The sequence below is a fragment of the Saccopteryx leptura genome, chromosome 12 (genome assembly GCF_036850995.1).
Source record: "Saccopteryx leptura isolate mSacLep1 chromosome 12, mSacLep1_pri_phased_curated, whole genome shotgun sequence".
In the NCBI taxonomy this organism is placed as follows: Eukaryota; Metazoa; Chordata; class Mammalia; order Chiroptera; family Emballonuridae; genus Saccopteryx; species Saccopteryx leptura.
In genome coordinates this window covers 14,618,970-14,642,040 of record NC_089514.1, presented here as the reverse complement: position 1 = coordinate 14,642,040, position 23,071 = coordinate 14,618,970, and the positions used below count along the sequence as shown (strand labels likewise).

General features: G+C 41.5%; 1 protein-coding gene across 1 annotated transcript; it reads left to right on the top strand.

Moving 5' to 3' along the window:
• Positions 1 to 22: 22 nt before the first annotated feature.
• LOC136384085 (chromobox protein homolog 3-like) lies at positions 23 to 11,944 on the top strand. Its single transcript, XM_066354150.1, is given in 7 exon segments — positions 23 to 193; positions 3,793 to 4,199; positions 5,031 to 5,173; positions 7,346 to 7,508; positions 9,989 to 10,060; positions 10,063 to 10,085; positions 10,654 to 11,944. Coding segments are annotated over 6 exon segments (885 nt in total). The 5' UTR covers positions 23 to 193; positions 3,793 to 3,842; the 3' UTR covers positions 10,781 to 11,944.
• The last annotated feature ends 11,127 nt before the right edge of the window (positions 11,945 to 23,071 follow it).

Genomic DNA, 23,071 nt, shown 5'->3' with positions numbered 1-23,071 from the left:
GCCGGGCGCGCGCCCGCCCCTGCCCCGCCCCTCGCGGTCCCCCGGCGTGGGCGGTGCCAACCCCCCGCTCGCGGCCGCGGTTCCGCGCGCGCGTGTCCCCGGCCCCCTCCCCCTCGGATGTGGCTCGAGCTGAAGGCGCGCAGGGCCGGAGACGCCGGAGCCGCGGGACCCGGAGAAGCACGGAGGCGGTGAAGTCGGTGTCTTTCTTTCTTTCTCTCTAGCGAGCACGCGGGGGTGGCGCTTCGGCTGCGCCCCAGGGACCCCACCGCCACCCAGTTGCCGGCTCCCACTCATCCCCGCCGGACCCGGAGGGGGAGGAGGAAGGGGAGAGGCCGAGACCCGCCGTGGGCCGGCGCGGTGCCGCCGCCTGCAGTGTGTTGGGATGAGACTGTCCTTGAGAGCCGGGAGAGCCGTGGCTGCAGCCGCCTTATTTTTAGACAAAGCGCGGCGACTTGTCCCCTCCCCCACCCCGATCAGAATGAGAGGCCCGCCTCCCGTTCCGGGCTTGATCGGCCACCGGGGCCTCCTCTGGGAGGGCGGCGCGTTCTCCCGGCATCAGCGCGGCCGCTGGCCGGAGGCTGCGGCGGGCGGCCCGTTACGTGGCCGCCGCGGGGCGGGGGCCCCATGGCGCAGCGCCCTTCAAGCCCCGCGACGCGGCCTTTGTTTCTCCCCGCGGATGCGTTGACCACGCGGCCCGAGCTCCCGGGTGGGGGGGCGGGGCCGGGATCTTAAGCTTCGAGCCGGTGGGACCTGGGTCTTAGGGGGGGCGGTTGGACATGCCAAGACGGCGATTTTGTTTTTAGTGGCACGAAATGAAACTAAGGCATCTTGTAGGTTTTCCTTTAGTTTCTTAAGGAGTGACTGGAAAGAGGGAGGGTTTCTAAGAAACCAAGTTGGGATTACCTAGGTGACTCTTATTAAGACTATTAAAGAGGCAAAATTCACGATAGTTTGCCATTTTGACTGGGTAATTGTGTCTTGGTTTTAAACCAAAATATTTGACCATTTTAAAATAAGTGCTGAAGATGGGACTTGAATTGGAAAAGAACTGTCTGCTATTTTTCTGCCCTGTAAAGCTGTTAGGTACCAACGTCCCCAGTAAGGTCTCTAAGACTCACATGGTTAGCATACTGCTATGTTATCAAGCATACGTCACTAAAACTAGTGCAGGAATTCAGAGCTCCTGCTCTCTGGATTTGTATTCATGTTTGCTACTATGTGCTGCATAGATGGGTGTTGGAATCCCAACAGAACTGTGCTTAGCTATCTTTTTATGCCATGCAAACTTCCTTTTTTTTTTTTTAATTTTTTGACAGACAGAGTCAGAGAGAGGGATAGATAGGGACGGACCAGGAAGGGAGGTGAAAAGCATCAAATTCTTCGTTTCTGCACCTTAGTTTTTTCACTGATTGCTTTCTCGTATGTGCCTTGATCTTGGGGGTGGGAGCGCTACAACAGAGCAAGTGACCCAGGGACCTTTGGGCTCAAGCTAGTGACCATGGGGTCATGTCTATGATCCCACGCTCAAGCCAGCAACCCCGCACTCAAGCTGTTGAGCCCGCAATCAAGCCCGAGACCTCAGGCCTCGAATCTGGGCCCTCCACGTCCCAGTCTCATGCTCTATCCACTGTGCCACTGTCTGGTCAGGCCCTGCGAACTTCCTTTTAACCGTCATGCACCTTTCTAGCAATAGCTCTTCAAGTCTGCAATAAAAAATGGCCTACAATAAACTACATTGGTAAGTTAATAACCTAAAATATGTAAGGATATAACTCAAAATTTTACCCCAAAGATTGTAATTTTACATCTCGGTGATTGAGAAGTCTACACCCGTTTGTATTTCCCAGTGTCTTCTCCCCCCAGCGTTATGAGGAGAATTAGGGGCCAAAACCGAAATCATTACATTGAGATACTGAGTTGACTCAATAGCATTTTAATCAAAGGAACCTAAACTTGAGGAAATAGCACAGTATGAGTGTCAATAAGTATATTTATTCTTTTTTTACAAGTATATTTTGAAATGAAAGTGTACAAATTTAAAATAGAAGAATATGCTGTAAGCATGGGCACAAAGCAATAAAGCCCTTGGTTGGCATAATATTACCTAACTTACCGTGTACTGAATTTTAGAGAAATCAAGTATTTGTCGTATTGACCAGTTTAAAGAACAGGTACCTTGTACAGTACACTGAGACTGAGACAGAACTTGTTGAACCTTTTAAATACTTTGAGCACTTTGTCATATTTCAAACTTACTCTGAAATGCAAACAGGCTTTAATTTTTTTAATGTTTATTTTATTGATTTTGGAGAGTGGAAGGGAGAGAGTGCTAGAAAGATAGGAACATGATCTGTTCCTGTATGTGCCTTGACCAGGATTGAACCAGCATACTCTGCACTTTGGGATGACGCTCTAACCCATCGAGCTATCCAGCCAGGGCAACAGGCCTTAAATTTTAATCAATAAACCAAAGTGCACATATGGCCAGGATGGAGGGAAGAATAGACCATTCATAACTTCTGAACAGTTAAATTTTTTCTCTTAACACTTTCTTAAACCCAAAGTTTGTGTTCTTGGTCTTCCTTTGAAGTTCCACAAGTGTGTAAAAACATACATATATATTCAGTCAAGTTATAAGTTTAAAACAAGCACTGGAATATTCACTTGAGAATCATGAAAATCACAGTCACAGTTCCCATAGTATTGTAACAGTGCGTTAATAATCATTGCAAGCTGGCCCTGGCCGGTTGGCTCAGTGGTAGAGCGTCGGCCTGGTGTGCAGAAGTCCCGGGTTCGATTCCTGGCCAGGGCACACAGGAGAAGCGCCCATCTGCTTCTCCACCCCTCCCCCTCTCCTTCCTCTCTGTCTCTCTCTTCCCCTCCCGCAGCCGAGGCTCCACTGGAGCAAAAATGGCCCAGGCGCTGGGGATGGCTCCTCGGCCTCTGCCCCAGGCGCTAGAGTGGCTCTGGTCACAACAGAGCGACGCCCCCCTGGTGGGCGTGCCGGGTGGATCCCGGTCGGGCGCATGCGGGAGTCTGTCTGACTGTCTCTCCCCGTTTCCGGCTTCAGAAAAATACAGAAAAAAATAATAATAATAAAATAAAAATAAAAAAAAATAATCATTGCAAGCATGTAAAGGTGAGTGTTAACATCTAAATAGAGCACAACATTTGGTTTGGGTTTGTTATTTCTCCCCTTGGATTTTGCACTAAAGGTCAAGTTGGTGATTTATAACTTGTGTCATTAGATTGCACATTTAAATAAAGTAATCTGGGAAAATAAAGCCTGTCTGGTCAGTGTCTGTGGCACAAATGATTCTCCTCAAAGCCGTCAGGGGGAAAGCACAAAGTATCTTCTGTGCCCCTTCAGGATGGAACTGTCCAAGTACCATAATCAGTTTATCAAAGGTTACGTAATTGAATTGACTTTACAGTCATCTATGTGCAAGTACTGGATGGGAAAGGACCTGGCTCTGCCTGGTGCTTTGAGGCTGAGTCTGGATACAGAAAGCAAATAAATGCTTCTGTTAAAATTAAATTGGTTTTGCACACAAGTTTTTTAACTGTTATTTTAAAATACTTGCATTTGTGTTGTGAGATAACAGTGCTATAACAAAGTGGGGAAGTGGGTAGCTTTTCTTTAAAAAAGAAAAGGATGAGCACTTCAAACCAGCTTATGAGTGCTATTGTAATATTTCTATGCCAGTTTTTTTTCATCTTAAGGTTTATCCTTTTCATTTTCTGTGTTTAATTTTGTCATCCTTTTTATTCTGTTTATTCTTACTTTCACAGACCTAGCTACATCTTGAAAGTGCACATCCTGGAATTACTCCACCCTTGCAATGCCCCTGCAAAACGATTTGCCTGAATGCGAAGCCTGGAGAGCCATAGAACGTCTTGAAGCTGGTCAAACACAGACGACAGTGGCCACAGCACTTGGAACATCTCAAAGCGTGATTAGCAGACTGTGGAATCGCTTTCAAGAGACTGGCACAGTACAAAGAAGACGAGGGCAGGGACGCCCGTCTGCCACAACAGCAAGAGATGACCACTTCTTGACCTTATTGGCAAGAAGGAGCAGGCACAGCAATGCAACAGAGCTGCAGGGACAGTTTCTTGCTGCCACTGGACGACGACTGTCCACCCAGACCATACGAAATCGCCTCCATCGTGTTGGACTGCATGCCCGGCGACCAATGGTATGCATTCCGTTATCTGCTGAACACCCTAGAACTCGGGGAAGGTGGGCTGATGAGCATCGTCATTGGGCCAGGATAGATGACAGGTCAACTATCCTCTTCTCTGATGCTGCTTTTTTTATCGCTTCATATTTATTTTTGAAATATCCCCTAATTTTGGGGGGCAGCGTGTTTTGTCTGTCATTTCAGACCACTAATAAGCTTTTGTCCACACCAATTTTATTTTACTCTTCCCATTACCATATTTACCTTTCTTGAACCGTACAGAAGCAGAAAACTATCTGACTGGGTGCAATGCTCAAGTAATGTGTGTGTATGCTTCTAAATGACTGCATAGTTTTAATGTTTTGCAGCCTTGTGACATTGCTGTTACCTTTTTCTGTTTGCATGCTGTATTGAAGGATGATGTTAGTGACTAGACTATTTAAGATATTTAATAGCACCTGTTTTAAGATGAAATGATTATAAATGAGCATAACATTTGGAATTTTCTCCCCTTATTCTCTTCTAATTAACTCATTAGTAATGTATTCATTTTCGTTCATTTCGTAACAAATCTATTTGGTTATTAGATGAGATCAGGAAAAGACAACAGTATTTTCCAGAGTGTTTTTGACTGTATTTCATTGAAGTGTGGTGGGTGACAAAATTTAGTATTCCTTTTTTTATTGGTAATCTATTGCCTTTTATTTTTTGAGACGACGTTTACATTGGGACATAGAAGTAAAAGTTTAGATGTCAAATTCAACAATAATATAAGCAATTGAGCCTTTTTAATGTACCCCAAAATCAAAAAAAAGATGTTTCTTAATTCTTTTCATTTTGTTTTAGCAAAAAATAGGCAAGAAGCAGAATGAAAAGAATATAAAAGTTGAAGAGGTGGAGCCTGAGGAGTTTGTAGTGGAGAAAGTATTGGACCGCCGTGTGGTGAACGGGAAGGTGGAGTATTTCCTGAAGTGGAAGGGGTTCACAGAGTAAGTGATCCATTTTGTTATGTTTCAGTGCATGCAAGTGGTGTTTAAAACTTATTTTAAACCTGAGATCTTTATCAGTTTCCCATAGGTTTCTCTAAATTTAGAGACACCTTCAATCCAGGCTAGCTTGTTTGAGTTGTGTTTTAAAAGAACCAAGGTTTTAGCTTACAGTGTAGCCAATCAAATTTCAGACTAGTTGGTTACCTTGAAGAGTCCCGTTCATAGAACTGTTTATTGTACAGTGTAGTTTACCGTGTAATGCATTTAAATGTACCTCCATATTGTACTAATTGGAAGACCTAATTCGCATCATTTCCTACATAAAGAGAACACTAAAAACATGGGAACTTTCTAATGTAGACCAGTAGGTCTTGCACAGAAGTGCTTACACTGGGCTACCATATCATAATTTTAGTCTGGACATTTTGTATTAAACTCCCTGGTTTTTTAGGTTCTTTGTTACTAGCTGCTCTCATAACTGCTTTGTAATATTAGTTGTCTTGTGAATAACTTCCCGGCACATGCAGAAATTCGACTCTTAACGTTTGTCATGTGCTCATCTGCTTGGATTCTCCCATCTTAAACCACAAAAACTGAATTTATCTGGACAGCAACAATTGGTAATGGATAGGTAGAGATCTTAAAAAATTTTGAGCATGGTGGAGATGAGGAGTGTCATAGTCAAATTATTAGGCTTCATCTACATATCTGTGCTCTCACATTTTAATGCACGCTCCGGAGCAATTTGGGAAGTATGAGTTGAAGCTTTAGGTTATTCTATCTTATTTTTATAGTATACTTGGCTGAGCTTAAGTATAGATCATAAGTTCCTAATTTACTTCTAAAAAATTTCCTACAGATAGTTGAACCAAGCAAATAAGTCTGACCTACTTTTAAATTAGATTCTGCAGTTTACCAAAGAATTGATAACCTTCATATGGTAGACAGTTGGTTTTTGCTGTTAATCTGCTTTGGTTATTTTAACCCGTTGGGGCATTAAAAGCCACTTGTCTCTATGTCCTACCCATTAAGTGTTAGGAAATGAAACCTTTTTTAAAGATTTTATTTATTGATTTTAGAGAGAGGAGAGAGAGAAAGGGGGAGGGCAGGAAGAATCAACTTGTAGTGGTTGCTTCCTGTACATGCCTTGACCCGGCAAGCCCGGGGTTTCGAACCAGGAACTTCAGCATTCCACGTCAACCCACTGTACCACCATAGGTCAGGCTATGGTGGTAATTTTAAGTCCTCTTTAAATTCTTCCTTTCCCCCAAACTTCCGGTCACTGGTATGATTGAGAACCTACTGTGTGTGATACAGTGTGTTAGGTAATAGAGAAGGCCATAATAAAAACAATACACAACAGTCTACTTCACCCTCTTAAGTTTTGCCAATTCTGGATTCTTGGAATGTCAGCAAACCGAGTTGTAACCAGAGGCCTGTGTCGTGTCCCCGAGCATCACTAGAAGGATTCATTTCTTTCTATCCTGTGCAGAGGGTTTTGGATTAGAGCACATAAAGCTTGCAAACCATTCACTAGTAAAGGGTTAGATTACTTTCACATTTGGTCATTGATATTTATTTTCTTTCTAGGCCTTGTTTATGGGCCCTGAAATTCAAATTTTATAATTTTCAATTTCAATTTTTTTTTCTAACCAGTAAAATGTGTAAAAAGCTTTTCTTAGTTAGCCAGCCATACGAAAAGCTGGATTTAACTCTTGGGTTGCTGACTCCTTTATATCATTTTCCAATTTGAAGGTACTGTCTCATGTTTGAGGACCTCTCAGAATTATTTTAAAACATAGTATCGGGGCCCTAACCCTTGGTATATTCTGATTGATCCGATGAAGTAATTTAGGATACGAATTAGGAATCTATGTTTTTCAAAAGCTCTTCTAGAGAAATCCTGAAGTGGGTTGTTTTCATAATTTGGAAAAGTATTAGCTCCAGTTATTCTGCTAGAATCAGGTTGAGTTAACTTGGGGGTAGTATAGCAGATTGCCCCCCGGGTAGGACTGTGAAAGATGACACAGAGGGAAGTATGATCAGATTGTGTCAAGTATGTGAGGGACAGGGAAAACCCGGTTAGCACATGTTTTCAGGTATATATTAAATGGATCTGGGTGGTGGTGATAAACCATGTTTAATTGAATGAACTTTTTTAACTGAATGCAGTGCTGACAGTGCTTGGGAAGCTGAAGAAAATTTAGATTGTCCAGAATTAATTGAAGCATTTCTTAATTCTCAAAAAGCTGGTAAAGAAAAAGATGGTACAAAAAGAAAGTCTTTATCTGACAGTGAATCTGATGATAGCAAATCAAAGAAGAAAAGAGATGCTGTAAGTATAAAATATTGCCCACCAAACGGGCTTTCTGTAAAAGGTTGATGGCTTGATTTTTTAAACACTGTTAAGATACTTTCTAAAATGTCTTTTTTTTAAAGCCATTTTTAAATCCTTTCTATTTAGGACAAAAAGGATAGGCATAGTTTAGCCTACATTGTATAAATTTAGTTGAGTGGTTATACCACTTAAATTGTTGTGTATTATTTTGGGTAGACTCCTGGATATGGTACCTGATCACACAGTTTCCTATGGTCCCAAGACTAACAGTCCTACATACAAAGAACACTAACATTAGATCATTGAAATTCCTTCCAGTACACGGAAAATCTATGTAGCACATCCTGATTGTTGACAGTTCGGGGCATTGACCACAAGAAAGTACTTTGGCTTTTGATCCTTGTATTATCAAAGTATTTCTACACAGTACTTTGATTTTGAAGTATATAATCTTTGATAATAAAATTTTTGTTTTTTATGTTTTTCTTGCATGAATTGAGACAGTTGATTTATTCACTACATATGTGTTTTGATCCAGCCTTTCCTTCCCCGGTGTCTCTGGGGTTTGAGCAAATCACATAACTGCTTCTACCCTCAACTTCAAAATAAATTATGCTTGCCCTGCATAGTAGGCAGGGCAATTTCAGAAAGGGTCTTGGTTCCGATTTAGTGTTTAGACCTGAGGACTAAACATACAATAGATTTCTTGATACAACATTTGGATTTAAAATCGGATTATTTGAACTAGATGTGAGGTACTTTACATATAATCCATTAGATCTTCATGACATCTTTACTGAGATTACAGATATTATCCCCATTTTACAGATGAGAAGCAGAGGTTGGCTATAGATTTGGTTCTAGACACTTCCGCAGCCAAACCAAAAAATAGCAATGTTAGAGTCAGTTCTCACACACACAGTAGTCCTCACACATCCGCAGTTTCAGTACCTGCGGTCACCTGAGTTCTGAAACTATTAAATTTCCTCATCCAATGACATAGTCTGCTTCTGACATACCATCCAAACGTTATTAGTGGCTTAATGCTACATGACAATGCCTATGTCATTCACCTCATCGTATAGGCATTTTATCATTGTTCACATCACAAGGACGGTGAGTACAATACAGGATAGTTTGAGAGAGACCACATTCATGTCACTTTTATTACATTGTTACTGTAATTTTTCTATTTTGTTATTAGGTGTTAATCTCTTACTGTGCATAGTTTATAAGTTAAACTTGATTATAGGTATGTATGTATAGGGGAAAACATAGTTTGTAGGATTTAGTAGTATCCAGAGTTTCAAGCATCTGTTGGGCCTTGAACATATTTAAAAGTCAACCAACAGAAGAACTGTTTAATAACAGCAGTTAGTTATCATGTATTGTGCCCTTATGTGTGCCAAGCATACTTCTAAATAACTTAATTTGCATGAAAAATCTGAGACAGAGAGTATAATTATTCCTATTTATTAGTCAAAATCATAAAGGTAACTTGTCCAGAGCCACACACAGCTCGTGAAGTTGAGAACCATTATTTTAACTCACCTAGGCATCTGATTTCAGTCTGGGATATTAATGTAAGTTTGGAAAGAGAAAAAGGACATGTTGATCTAAGCAACTCTTAAACTTTTCTGGTCTCTAGAAAATTATTGAGGATCCTGAAGAACTTTGTTTTATATGGGCTATACCTATAAATATCTGTAGTAGGAATTAAATAAAAATTTCTAAAATATTTTTTAATTTACTTAAGAATGATAAAACCTATTGCGTGTTATTTGTAACTATTCATAAAAAATAACTTGAATTGTACAGAGTGGTATTTACATTGTTGCAAATCTTATCAATGTCTGGCTTCACAGATGGTTCTGTGTATGATTTGCTGTGTTATGTTTGGTCCAGGTATGTAAAAACAAAGTCACTGATATGTGAAAAGAGGGGACTTAACGGATAGAGATACCGCTAAAGTCTCAGGGATTCCCAAGAATCCTCAGACCACACTTTAGAATCACTGGATGAGCCTGACCTGCGGTGGCGCAGTAGATAGAATCACTGGATGAGCTTTACAATTATGTATGGATAATTTAGACTAATTCCTGGAAGTGATTTCAAATGCTAACTTTAAGGACTTACAATTATTGATTATAAAGTTTCTAGTTAAGTTACCAGAAATAAAGGGATTATTTCATTTGTTTTTTGTTTTGTTTTAGATTTTTGTTTTCTTAACCTATGATTCAGAATACTTTTACACATCTATATTATTTCTGCGATTAAGATTAATGGAGAAGAAAAAAAAAGATTAATGGAGAAGAAGATGTGTTTTAGTACTGAATATGGGCTGAGTTCTAGTCATTTCTGTTTCATACTGGAAGGTTTTTATTTAAAAGATATATCATGAAGACAAATCAGAAGTTATTATTAGTTTGCTATATGGAAACATTTATGTAAGTAATCCTTTAACCTCTCTTAAACAGGCTGATAAACCAAGAGGCTTTGCCAGAGGTCTTGATCCTGAACGAATAATTGGTGCCACAGACAGCAGTGGAGAGAATTAATGTTTCTTTTGAAGTGGCAACTGTGTGGGTGATTGCCGTTACATTAGACAATAGTAATAAATGGGCATGTTTTTAAAATTTTTTGTGAGGCTTTAAAATCTAGATAAGGTTTAATAAGTAGTTTCCATCATTAGATATAGAGAATAATTATCTGCTGAAAGGATGATTCTAGTTACTTTTGCTAATGATATTTCAATACAGAGATTGGCGAACTGTGGCCTCTTTTGTAAAATGAAATTTTATTGATAACCCTGGCACAAGTACTGCATACACCTCCTGAAGCATTAAATAACCTTTGATTAAAAACTCTTTTTTAGTTTTTTATTGAACTGGGGTGACATTGGTGAATAAAATGACAGGCGCACAGTTCTACAATACCTCATCTGTATGTTGCATTGTGTGTTCCTCCCCCACGTCGTGTCCCTTCGCCATCGGTCCCCTGCTCTCCTCACCCTGCCCCCACCCCTCCTGTAGTCCCCACACTGTTCTTTGTGTCTGGAAGTCTTTTTTTCCTTTGCTTTAGTCCTTCACCATGTTTGACAAAAAGACGTTACATTTAACTGATTTTTTTTCCCTTACAACAGGAAAGATTCAGATGAGGCGGACTTGGTGTTGGCGAAAGAGGCAAATATGAAGTGTCCTCAAATTGTAATTGCTTTTTATGAAGAGAGACTAACTTGGCATTCTTGTCCAGAAGACAAAGCCCAATAATTGTTTGCATTGCTTTTTATATATATTTATATACATATAAAATCTCTGGATCTTGGTTTTTTGTTTTATTAGCATGAAGAAATAACTACGTTCGAATGAAAATCAAGTTTGCTATGTTTGTTTTGAAGTAGTACTGGGGGTTGTTGGGGGGCAGTTTGCGTCTGTAGCACTGGTTACTCTGAACAAAAGCTTACTGTGTAGTTGCTTCCTTTAACAGAAGAACATTTGATACCATGGTATATCTTTTCCTCTGCATTGGAGAACAGCTTTTCTAAGTGTTGGGAGAACTCTCCATAGTCATTACTCAGTCAATCTGTGTTTAACTCATATGCCTAAGGACCATTGTCAGTTTAACTCATTATGGCTAAGGGTCTTTGGGGGTGTTTGGTGTGTATACATATGTAAATGGTTTTGTTTTCTTTTTCATCTTCTTGCCTTTTTTTTTTTTCCTTTTTTTACCAAAAGAAACAGCATTTCTCAACCATAGATAAGCTCATGTTTCTGGGCTGTGATCATTTTCAGCAACCTAAGTAATAAGTCACTTCAAGGTAAGTTGAAATTTTTCCTGAAGCTTTAACCTTCTAAATTAAATAGATAACTAGTAATTAAGCATTTTAAACATGTCAGCCGTTTAAACTGGATAATTTTAAAAGCATCCATGTCAGAATTCATATCCATATCTATAATCATAAATGCAAGTTTATTTGGAAAACCCCTGAAAGGAAAATTGTATTGCTGCCAGCAACCTCTCCACCCAAATGAGAAAACGAGACGAACTCTGGTGGGACTAATTAGGAACACAAGATGTACAAACCGTTTCTTTCCAGAGGTTGAAATCCCTGTGCTATATTGACTAAAAAGTTATGATTGTGGAATGTTTAAGACTTTATTCATGAAACCGAATCCAATTGTTACAGACCGTGGCAATTTCGGACGTGCTGGAATAAATGAACAAACTTTTGTAATCTAAACTCGACCTGCATGTTTTCTCTTACCTCCAGCGCATTCCTTACATGTAGGCTCAGTCCCAGTATTTGGACTCTTGGTTCAGCAGAAGCCAGGAAAAACAATAACTTTGTAGTAAACAGAATATTATCCAACTGTATATTGTTTACTTTATTGTAAATACTGGTAAACAGTGGTTAATAAATAGTTTTATATTCATTTATGTGATTCCCTTTTTTCTTTATGTGATTGCCTTTCTAGCAGACACTTCTTTCCACAGAAATGCTTTCTTGCAGTGAGGGGATAAAAATTACTTGCATGTGAAATTTTGATACTTAGAATCCAGCTTGTTAAAACTGCCTTGGGAAAAACAGGTCTGTTAAGACCGATCTGGTTGTGCTAACTCTAGTTCTATAACTTCCAAAATTCATACAGAGAAAAGGAAATCATTTCACAATATATACAAACCAACAACGTTTGTGTCAATTATACCTCAGTTTAAAAAAAGAATTATCTATGCTAATATTTGTGGCTTTTGTACTGTTTTCGATCCCTAATTGGGGGTCCACCGATGCAGAATTCTTACTGTATGCATTGATTCAGGGGAACTGGACATCTGCAGATACTAGAATCCTCAAGGGGTCCTTGGATCAATCCCCTGTGAAATACCAAGAAACAACTTTGGGGGAGTCAAAAGCTGTATGTGGATTTTTGACGGGCGGTGTAAGTGCCCCAACCCCTCCATTGTTCAAGGGTCAACTGTACTGTACTTAGTATTTCTACAATACATATTACATAATTTGGCTGAAAGTGGGACATACCCAACTCAAACTTGCTTTTATTTTTTTGAACAACAGACAGGAAGCTGAGAAACATCAACTCATAGTTGCAGCACTTTAGTTGTTCATTGATTGCTTTCTCATATGTGCCTTGACCAGAGGGCTCAAACCAAGCCAGTGACCCCTTGTCGAAGCCAGCGACCTTGGGCTTCATGTCAACGACCATGGGATTATACAGATGACCCCACGCTCAGGCCGGCAACCAGCACTCGAGCCAGCAAACTCAGGGATTTGAAGCTGGACTCCAGCATCTCAGGTCAATGCTCCATCCACTGTACCTCCACTTGTCATTGGTTTTAGGAAGAGAAAGAGAGACAGGAACATCAGTCTGTCCCTGTATGTCCCCTGACCTGAGATCAGTCTGTCCCTGTATGTGCCCTGACCTGGGATCGAACTGGCAACCTCTGATTGTGGTTGATGCCCTAACTACCGATCTATCTGGGCAGTGCTTTGTTTTAATTTGTGTTCATTGATTTTGGAGACAGAGAAAGAGGAAAAGATGATTTATTTCACCCATCCATGCACTGGTTGATGCCTGCATGTGTACCAGTCTCTGATCCTACAACCGTGGCCAATAGGGATGAAACTCAAACCAGTAGATCTACCTAGCCAGGGCAAACATTTTAAAGGTGTTTTTTTTTTTTTCTTTTCCAGCTCAGCTATTTATTGTATTTACTTAACCTCCCTGTGTATGCCTCAATATTCTATAAAACTGAGATGATGATGATGGTATTTATTTCATGGGATTTTCAGGGTTAAGTGAGAAACATGAAAAACACCTAGAGGTGAATGTCTGGTACTTAATAAGGACCAGATAAAAAATTTTTTAGATTTTATTTTCTTTTAAGGAGAGGGGAGGAGAAAGAGTGAGAAAGAGAATGGGGGAGGAGCAGGAAGTATCAACTTGTAGTTGCTTCTCATATGTGCCTTGACCAGGCAAGCCCAGGATTTCAAACCAGTGACCTCAGCATTCCAAGTCAACAGTGGATCCACTGTGCCACCACAGGTCAGGTGGGACCAGATAAATAGAACCAATCTCCACTGAAAGCCTCAGGTTAGGAACCCTGGACTGGCACAACCCCAAGACTTCATGTCTGGTTGTTGGCTCTCTGCTCTAGGACTGGTCACATAAACAGAAGTGCTGGCAGCTTGCAAATTCCCTAGTCTGCATCTAAATAGGCATCGAGGTTTTCTCTGTAATGCCCAATCAAAAATCTTTTAAGAGCTCTGATTATCCTGGCTTGGTTCAGATGTCTTTCCTTAGTCAACTATAAAGAGATACGTGGAAAAATATGATTGAATCAACCATCGGGAGAATCTTTTCCTGAAAAATGTGTTTTATATATATATTTTTAAATCTATAACTAATGCAAAGAACTTCAGCCAGTCCAAAAATGCCTTCTTAGGGTAAACTTGGTCCTTTTTAAAAAGCTAATGGGAATATTTTCAATGTTGGAACATCCTAGAACTTCCTACCAACTCCTCTTTTTTTCCAGTGAAGATTCAAATATGCTCTTTTCCTTAAATTAAGTATTATGTGGAAAGATTGACTTGGGAGAGCTCGACAAGAACAATGATATTTAAAGCAACTCTTGTATGGCAACACAAGACATTAAAAAGCCCTGGCCAGTTGGTTCAGTGATAGAGTATTGGCCTAGTGTGTGGAAGTCCTAGGTTTGATCCCCAGTCATGGCACACAGAAGTGAGGATCTACTTGTCCATCCCTCCCCCTCCCCTTTCTCTCCCTTCTCCCTCAAGCATAGCTCGAATTGTTCAAACAAACTTGGCCCTGCGAGCTGAGGATGGCTTCATGTCCTCAGACGCTAAAATAGTTCAGTTACTGAACAACTGGAGCAGGGGGCCCAGATGAGCAGAGCATTACCTGATAGGGGGCTTGCCAGCTAGATCCCGGTCAGGGCGCATGCAGGAGTCTATGCCTCCCTGCTTCTCAATTAAAATAATAATTAAAAAATAATAAACCAACTCCTGTAGTTTCATAACTGCATAATTTCTACTTGAAAATTTTTTCCCCATTGATCTGAAAGAGCGAAAGAGAAGCATCAACCCATTGTTCCACTTAGTTCTCCCATTTAGTAGTGTATTCATTCATTGCTTCTTGTACATGCCCTGACCAGGGGTTGAACCCATACTGTGATCTCCACACTCTGGGAAACGCTTTCTGTGCTGACTCATCAGGCCAGGGCCATAATTTTTATTTATTTAAAAATAAAATCACAGACTCGTGCATTTTAACTTCTTAAAAAACAAACAAACAAAAAAAAACAGCCCTGGTCAGATAGCTCCACTGGTTAGACATCATCCAAAAATGCAGAGGTTGCTGGTTCGATCCTTGGTCAGGGCACAAACAAGAACAGATGAATGTTCCCCTCTCTTTCTCCCTTTCTCACTGAAGTAAATTTAAAAAATAATATTTTAAAAGAATAAAATGATAAAAACTAATATTAAGTGAAATTTCATTGTAACCCCCACCCCCTTTTGTTTTTTTTGCATTTTTCCGAAGCTGAAACGGGGAGGCAGTCAGACTCCCGCATGCGCCTGACCGGGATCCACCCGGCATGCCCACCAGGGGGCAATGCTCTGCCCCTCTGGGGCATCGCTCTGTTGCAATCAGAGCCATTCTAACGCCTGAGGCAGAGGCCATGGAGCCATCCTCAGCGCCCGGGCTATCTTTGCTCCAACGGAGCTTCGGCTGCAGGAGGGGAAGAGAGAGACAGAGAGGAAGGAGAGCCGGAGGGGTGGAGAAGCAGATGGGTGCTTCTCCTGTGTGCCTTGGACAGGAATCGAACCCAGGACTCCTGCACACCAGGCCGATGCTCGACCACTGAGCCAACCGGTCCGGGCCCATTGCAACCCTTTTTTAAATCATACTTCAGTGTCGAAGGATCAAGCTCAGTAGTGTTCGTTAACCCCTACCAATTCCCCTGGTGAATTTCTCATATGTGCCTTGACCGCAGGCCTTCAGCAGACTGAGTAACCCCTTGCTGGACCCAGCGACTTTGGGTTCAAGCTGGTAGGCTTTTGCTCAAACCAGATGAGCCCGCGCTCAAGCTGGCGACCTCGGGGTCTCGAACCTGAGTCCTCTGCATCCCAGTCCGACGCTCTATCTGCTGCGCCACCGCCTGGTCAGGCTCCCCTGGTGAATTTATTGGATATCAATAACTCCATAATTAAGTGTTATGAACTGGTCATTCTGATATATTAAGCTAATATCTTATATTTGTATTTTTTATTCATTTTTATAATAAAAATAGACATAACACAAGAAGTCATCCTTAACAAAATTCTAAGTGTACAGTCCAGTACTGTTCACTGTTACGCTGATGTTCTTAGTGCTCCAAAGCCACTTCCGGTTTTTTCTCCAGGCCCTGAGCCGCTCCGATGAGCAGTAGGAGGGAGAGGAGCGGGAAGAGAAACAAAGGGCAGAGGCCCAGGGCAAGTCCAGATGACAGTGGACATTGGGAAATTGTAGAAGACAGAGCTTACAACCAGGACCCATGTCACCCTTCACGAGGCCTTTTTGGTATTTCAGTGACAGAATACCTTTGGATAGATCCCCAGATGAACTCGCTGTGAAGTGAATCCATCTTTCTAGCAAATGTGGCCACAATGAGGTTCCTGTTAAACCTTCTCAGTCCTCCGAGCTCTTTGTTTCGCTTTCATGGCTATCTGATTCCTCTGCACCAGGAAAACTCTCTTGAGTAATAGCAACTTGTGTCTGATGTGCCGAAAAAGGTACAAGTTTGCAGAGGGAATGCTGCCGCCTTTCCTCACAGTTTGTTATCCAGCTCATAGGAAGCCGTGCTCAGCACCTGTCCAGCACCAGAGCCTTGGGTCTAAAGGAGAGGATTCTCCAGTTACACTGCTCTCGTGTATTCTCATAAATAAACAGGATACTGATCTCTCTACAGGTGGTGCTTATGAAACGAGGGCAGAAGAGGACTCCAGCTTTTGCTTTCTCCCTCTTCTAGAATGTGAACACATGCCTGACCTCTGGTGGCTCAGTGGATAAAACATTGACCTGGAACTCTGAGGTTGCTGGTTCAAATCCCTGGGCTTGCCTGGTCAAGGCACATACAGGAAGCAACTACTATAAGTTGATGCTCCTGTTCTCTCTCTCTCTCCCTCCCCCTTTAAAAAAAATTAATAAAATAAAAAAAATAAAAAAATAAAAAGAATGTGAACACACAGGGGCCAGCATTTGACTTTCAGTGCTGGATCCCTAGCACGGAGAAGACGACCTGGTATCAATTTAAGGAGGGAAGAAGGGCTCTGGTATTAAATTGGGGTTCAAATACAGCATTTCTACCATTCTGAAACTCAAAAGCGACCTGCTAAAAGAAGACTAAACCCCTAAATTAAGGCAAGCTCAGTGTATAGACATACAAAGGCTGGAAAGGGAAACATTACATACTTTTAAATGTTAAGTGCTATTGTTTGGGAATCAAGTGCCTGAATTCATAAAACAGAGCTGGGAATGTACACTCTTTACTTTTCCCCCCAAATCCAGAAGCGTACTTTAAATGTACCCGCATAATTTGCAATAGCCTCCCTTGTGCTTATTGTTTTCTAAACTGTTGACAATCTCTCCGGTTATTCTCAGTTGTCTAACTAAAAACATAAGGATTTGTCTTCAGTAGCAAATATGCATTCCCCACTTAGCATATAAGTTCCAGGAAACATGGACTGGATTGGTCCTATTTTGCTATTTTAACCTGAAAGAAGTGGGATGAAGGAATAGAAGGGAAAAGAATTCGGAGATTATGAGTGCATGTTCATTTTCAGGTATGAAGTAAATCCATAATGGAATTACTACTATTCTCTCCATCAAACAGGCTCAGATTAAAAGTGGTACAATTATTATAGTGTAAGTATTGCCCATTTGCTCCTGTTCTTGCTTGGTGTTGAACCCAGGTCTATGTTAGACACACTTTTCTTCCTGGTGGAATTTACATTTTAAGACAAACACTGATATGAATATTAAGTCAAATTGGCCTGAAAATAAAGGATTGCATAAAACAGACATGCAACTGTGACACTTGGTGCAGCCAGCCAAGAGAAAGAATAGACCGTATTTAAGAGCTATGCTTCTGGCTGCACAAACCTGTGAATATATCTAAAGCCATTAAAATATTCATTTTGCCTGACCAGGTGTTGGCATAGTGGATAGAGCATCAGCTTGGAACACTGAAGACCCAGGTTTGAAACCTCAAGGTCACCAGCTTGAGCGTGGGATCATAGATATGACCCCGTGGTTGCTGGCATGACCACCCTCTTCCCCAGTCAAGGCACATATGAGAAAGCAATCAATGAACAACTAAGATGCCACACCTATGAGCTGATGCTTCTCATCTCTCTCCCTTCCTGTCTGTCCCAGTCTGTAACCCACTCTTGCTCTCTTGCTGAAAAAGTAAAATTACATAAATGTTGAGTACATGAGATTTTTTCTTTTGTATTTTTTTTTTTTTTGTATTTTTTCCAAAGTTAGAAGCAGAGAGGCAGTCAGACTCCCGCATGTGCCTGACTGGGATCCACCCTGCATGCCCAGCAGGGGGCAATGCTCTGCCCATCTGGGGCATTGCTCCGTTGAGGAAGGAGACATTCTAGCGCCTGAGGCGGAAGCTATGGAGCAGTCCTCAACGCCCAGGCCAACTTTGCTCTAATGTAGCATTAGCTACTGGAGGGGAAGAGAGAGAGAGAGGGAGATGGAGAAGGGTGGAGAAGCAGAAGGGTATCTCTCCTGTGTGCCCTGGCCAGGAATTGAACCCGGGACTTCCAGACACTGGGGCTGATGCTCTACTGCTGAGCCAACCAACCAGGGTCGAGTACATGAGATCTTTTTTAAAATCTGTAGTCCAACTGGTGTATAAGAAATTAGGTGATCTAAAAAAAATTAGATCTGTTTTCATAAGAATAATTATTTTATTGATATTGACCCCAAATAACTCCCATTACCATGTAGGCCTTTTGATGCCTACTTGCTTTATTTTAAAGGAAAGGCCAGGACACTTCCGGTAAAAGACCACTTAGTACATATATTAGGCTTTTGTAGGCCGTATGATTTCTGTTGTAATGATCAACTCTGATGCTGTAGCAAGCAGGAAAACCACCTGAGATGAATGAGTGTGATGTTTCAATGAAACCATTGACATCGAAATATGCATTTCATGTATTGTACTTTTTACAAGTCATGAAATATTCTTTAGTTGATATTTTTTTCCATCCACTTAAAAAGGCAAAAACCATCCTTTGCTTTTGGGTCACAGAAAAACAGGCAGAATTGGCCAGAAAGGCTGTAGTTGGCCAATCCCTGGTCTATGGCATTAAGTGGTATAAACATTCTCTAAAAGAATGGTTAAGGGCCTCTGCCTCAGGCGCTGGAGTGGCTCTGGATGCAGCAGAGCAACACCCCAGATGGGCAGAGTGTCACCCTCTGGTGGGTATGCTGGGTGATCCCGGTCGGGCCCGTGTGGGAGTCTGTCTGACTGCCTCCCCATTTCCAACTTCAGAAAAATACCAAAAAAAAAAAAAAAAAGATTGGTTAAGCCTGACTAGGCGGTGGCGCAGTGGATAGAGCGTCGGACTGGGATGCAGAAGACCCAGGTTCGAGAACCTGAGATCACCAGCTTAAGCGCGGGCTCATCTGGTTTGAGCAAAGCTCACCAGCTTGGACCCAAGGTCGCTGGCTCGAGCAAGGGGTTACTCGGTCTGCTGTAGCCCCCCACCCCCCCTGTCAAGGCACATATGAGAAAGCAATCAATTAGATGTCGCAATGAAAAACTGATGGTTGATGCTTCTCATCTCTCTCCGTTCCTGTCTGTATATCCTTCTCTCTGACTCTGTCTGTTAAAAAAAAAATGGTTAAGAACGTTTACCTTACATTTTCAGCATGGCAGAGCATCTTTTCATAATAGTACACAATTGCCTTACACGTACAATGTTGGTAAAATCGGGAGATTTCTATTTGAGCACCTCCTCCTAACTTCCAGGGATTTCCTTTCCCCTTTGCTGGTTCCTCTACAGCTGCCTCCTCCATGACACCTCACTGGGGACTACCCACACCTATGCTTTAAACCATGAACCCTTAACCTGATGCCAGAGGCCCCAAGAATTTAATGCAAAACTCTGTGCCCTGGCCCAATGGGTCTGTTGTTTAGAACATGGTCCCGATATACCAAGGTTGCATGTTTGCTCCCTGGTCAGGTCACATACAAAAACAGACCAATGTTTCCGTTTTTCTTTTTCTCTCTTCCTCTCTAAAATCAATAAATAGCCCTGGCTGGTTAGTTCAGTGGTAGAGCGTCGGCCTGGCGTGCAGAAGTCCCGGGTTTGATTCCCGGCCAGGGCACGCAGGAGAAGCGCCCATCTGCTTCTCCACCTCCTCCCCCCCCCATCTTTCCTTTCTATCTCTCTCTTCCCCTCCCGCAGCCAAGGCTCCATTGGAGCAAAGATGGCCCGGGTGCTGGGGATGGCTCCTTGGCCTCTGCCCCAGGCGCTAGAGTGGCTCTGGTCGCAACAGAGTGACGTCCCGGAGGAGCAGAGCATCGCCCCCTGGTGGGCAGAGCGTCGCCCCTGGTGGGCGTGCCGGGTGGATCCCGGTCGGGCGCATGCGGGAGTCTGTCCGACTGCCTCCCCGTTTCCAGCTTCAGAAAAATACAAAAAAAAAAAAAAATCAATAGTTTTAAAAAACTTTATAGTAGGGGCGTGTGTGTGTGTGTGTGTGTAGGGAAATAGTCCATAACTGCAAACTATTCTCAAGTATTTTCATGACCAAAAATTAGTTTAAATCTACTGTTTCACCCTGAAACCCTCAGTGGACAATACTGCATCTCCTTTAATATGCCAGCAAATCCTACTTAGATCTGGCTCTGAAAGGTAGGAAATAGGACAGGGTGGTTTGAAGAAAGCTACAGAAAAGAACTGAAAGTTGGTTGTTGTTTTTTTGTTTTTTTGTGGGGGTTTTTTGTGACTGATAGGTACAGATAGGGAAAGAGAAGCATCAATTCTTCATTGTGGCTCCTTAGTCTCCTTAGTTGCTCATTGATTGCTTTCTCATATGTGCCTTGATAGGGGAGGACTACAGCAGTGTGAGTGACCCGTTGCTCAAGCCAGCAACCATGGGCTCAAGCCAGCAATCATGGGGTCATATCTATGATCCCATACTCAAGCTAGCGACCCCATGTGCAAGCCAGCAACCTCGGAGTTTTGAACCTGGGTCATCTCCGTCCCAGTCCCATGATCTATCCACTGCACCACTGACTGGTCAGGGGTAAACTGAAAAGTTTCTGTCCTCCTTTCCCACCCTTTTAATATATATTCCCCTTTACAGTGTCCTAAAATACATACTCAGAGTTTCACTGTACAGTCTTAGACATGCCCTGCTGTCCTGTGATCTCTCCATCCTTTTTCCTGCTCTGTTTCTTACTGTCAATGTGAGAAATATCCAAACCTGTAGAGAAGGTTTATGAGTTTATGAGCCAATCTCCCAACATACGGTAGGGAGCAAGATCTCAAGTGCTCCAAAGAGTAACAGTTTTGCATCTTCTCTGCATTTGAAATTAAGAAAAAAAATAAGAAAGTTTACATGGAGGTAGGAGAAATTAAGGCAGGGATTGGGTTACAGATAGTTCACAAGATTATGTGCTAATTTAAAGGTGTGCTGACTTACATACACAGGAACAATGGACAGGGCAAAATAAACCTTTCAGTAAAAAATTATATGCCTGGGGCGTGACTTACCCATCATGACTTATGGGACAGATGGGTAAGTGAATTTACAATTCGATCACCCTGTGAAGTTACTTTTCATAGAAGCCCTTTCTTCATGCACATTACCTACATTCTGCCTTCAATTACCCTCTACTTACTAATTTACATTTTCCTCGTAAAAATAAATTTATGAGTTAGACTTCCTGCCATGAGCTTCCTGTCTACCCCATCATACCGCTCTTCATGGTATTGTAATTGCTACTTCATTTGCCTGTCTTTCCCTGACAAGCTCCTAAGGGACAGGAACTGAGTCTTGTTCACTGTTTGAGCCTCTGTGCACAAAGATATGAGTAAAATCTCAACTGGCTACCTATTTAAGCACCACACACATCCATGCGCTCCCAGAGCTTAAAGAATATTTCTGCCTAAGTCTACAGACTTGTTCTTTGCAATGTCCTGACCTGCCATTGGCCAAAAATTCAACTCACTTCACAAACCAGATACTTCCAGCCCTAGACAGGTGCAATTCATATATGCATATTATTCCAAACAATATCTCTAATATAACAGTATATCTAGATCACAGTGTTACTGTATCATAGCAACAAAGGAAACAGTAGTCTGATTATTTGTTGACTATATCAATAATTCATAGCCCATTTGTTCCTGCATACAGAATTCCATTGTTCAGGAAGAATCGTCATCTATAAACATGGGAGAGATGCCCAAAAAGCCAAAAAGAAATACTACACTCTTCAAAAAAAAAAAAAAACCCGAAAAACAAATTGAGAGGAAGAACAAGTTGTTTGAATTTATAGTATCTTAAAAGTATAGGCTAAATTTAAAAAATAAAATAAAATTATAGATTAACTTTTATTTAGGAATAGGCAAATTAAAAGAGTAAATTGTAGCTCCGGTCAGATAGTTTGGTTGGTTGGAGCATTGTCCCGATATGCAAAGATTGCTGGTTCAGTCCCTCGTCAGGGCACATATAGAGACAGATGTTTCTCTCTCTCCTTTATTTTCTCTCTAAAATCAATTTTTTAATTAATTAATTTATTTATTCATTATTAGAGAGGAGAAACAGAGAGGGAGAGAGAGGAGAGAGAGAGAGAAGGGGGGAGGAGCTGGAAGCATCAACTCCCATATGTGCCTTGACCAGGCAAGCCCAGGGTTTTGAACTGGCGATCTCAGCATTTCCAGGTAGACGCTTTATCCACTGCGCCACCACAGGTCAGGCTCTAAAATCAATTTTAAAAAAATGTTAAAGAGTAAATTGTATAGCTATATTCTTATATGCGCTCAAATGCCCATAATGAAACGTATGTTTTCTCTCTAACATACACTGGGGTATATAAATTTGTACTCACAGTAAAACACTGTCCAAAACTGTCATGATTATTAAAATTATTTTTAAAAAGTTGGAAACCTTCAGGGGAAAAAAGCACATTTAATGTAAACACACACACACACACACACACACACACACACACACACACCACAGTAATCTTGTAAGTAGAGAGTTGGTGGGATTTTATGAAAGGTTAGTTACCTCACTGGGGAAATAGAGATCTATAATGAAGTAACTAATATCACCAGTGCCTTGTGTAAAATTGTCTAGATGTGAGATAAGCACAACAGAACGTGTGGCAAAATGCCCATTAAATATCACTAAGAGAGCGAAGAAGTTTATATTTCCAAACACATGAGCCTCTACAAACCACTGCTAAGTTGACAGTTTGCGAGTGACGGGGTACTCGTTTAAAAAGTAAAATTGTGG